Raw genomic sequence first — 1,673 nt, 5'->3', positions numbered from 1 at the left:
AAAAATAACAACACTTTGTCAGGACCATGAGGCGATCATTCCTACCAACTTTCAGTTCAATCGGCCCAGCAGAACTTGACTTTAAGTTTGAAATGTAAAATGTTAACGGACGACGGACGACGGACGACGGACGACGACGGACGAAAACGGATAGCAATAGGTCACTTGAGCTAAAGCTCATGTGACCTAAAAATACAAATCCCCCCAGATTTGTTTAATAGGATTCAATTGGATATCAGTGGATGCAGGCATTGCTGCCTCTTTATCCACATCAATATAATGTGGTAAACATAATCCAAGCATATACATAAGATGCTGCCTGATCTTTCAGGAATCCATCAAAGTTTTTCTCAAAGTCAAATACGTTACGCGATGAAATAACATCTTGTGGGAGACTTTTCCAGATATCAATAACTCTTTGCGTAAAAAAATATTGATGAATGCTGTGATGCCATACCTGACTCAAAGCAGATAAACACAAATTTATTTATAAAAAAAACCCCAAAAAAACCTACATAACAGAAAAATATATTATAAACCAATAATATTCAGTCAACAAAATCCAAATGTAGCCGACCAGTAAACATTTTTTTCTGATGGATGATTTTAAAAACAAAATGCAAAGTTTTAAACTAATTGAACTTAATTCTTTGGTATGAACACTCCAGAGTGAATTACAAGAAACGCCTATTCCCAATACTATGGAGACTAAAGAACTGTCAACTTACTGGGATGTCAAGACGCCAAACCTCTCCTCCAAGTTTGCAGTTGAGCTGGATGGCAATCTTTGTTGCAACAGACATCAACATCTGTTTCTTGGACAGCGTACGGGCCACCACACACTGGCTAGCAACTATATACAAAATTGTCCATTAGTGATTGTACAATTAGTGCCTAAACAGGGTATTACTGATTTGATGTTTTAATTAAAGGATACTCTTTTTTTCTTACTTTTTAGTTGACGTTGCAATATATTACCGGCATATGACATCACCTAAATATTTCTTTAATATAATTTAGACCTTTTTTCTTGTTGTGAAACATACATTTTATGAAGAAGAAATTTTATTTGGGCAAGTCAATTTGTAAAGTCTACTAAGATGCAGGCAAATGCTTGGAAAAATATCTTTAAATCTCTGAATAAGCGAGGATGATGAAGACGAGGCTTAAAATCAGGAACATGAGAAGGAGATAGAACCAGGAGATTAATGTAGCCAAAAGACTATTAGCTTCAGGAACAAGCATTCTGTGGCTATTGATGAATCAATACATGGTCCCTACCAGCCCCCCAAACTTTAACCTTCAGATTTTGGCCAAGATAGTTAAGTCCAAATCATGTCAAAAATAAACAAGAGGCCCATGGGCCTTAACGGTCACCTGATATATTTATACAGAGAGTTGATTTTGTTTTTAACATGAACAGAAATATTATTCAAAGTGACAAAAAACAATAAAACCACCTTACTCAATATCTAGCATACAGATTTCAGACTGAAAAGGATTTGAAACTAGCACCTCTGATTCTTAACAAGGAAAATGAAGAAATTTTAGCACACTGACTCCTTTGAGCCCCACCCTACAGCCCTTGGGGGTAGGGCTGGCTCAAAATTTTCAAAGTATCAAACTGTCAATTCAAGGTTATAATTCCAATCAAGTTATTAACATGTAATATT

General features: G+C 35.7%; 1 protein-coding gene across 4 annotated transcripts in view; it reads right to left on the bottom strand.

Moving 5' to 3' along the window:
- The window catches only part of LOC110462191 (piwi-like protein 1), a 29,064-nt gene that overhangs the window by 8,329 nt on the left and 19,062 nt on the right, over positions 1-1,673 (bottom strand). For all 4 annotated transcript variants that reach the window (XM_021516035.1, XM_021516036.1, XM_021516034.1 and 1 more), the window contains exon 14: positions 729-853. In XM_021516035.1, the coding sequence (XP_021371710.1) occupies positions 729-853 (125 nt within the window). The remainder of the gene's footprint in view (positions 1-728; positions 854-1,673) is intronic.

This window comes from Mizuhopecten yessoensis, unplaced genomic scaffold, assembly GCF_002113885.1.
Source record: "Mizuhopecten yessoensis strain PY_sf001 unplaced genomic scaffold, ASM211388v2 scaffold10759, whole genome shotgun sequence".
In the NCBI taxonomy this organism is placed as follows: Eukaryota; Metazoa; Mollusca; class Bivalvia; order Pectinida; family Pectinidae; genus Mizuhopecten; species Mizuhopecten yessoensis.
Note: the sequence above shows the minus strand (reverse complement) of the source record. Positions and strands in the feature narration are given on the sequence as shown.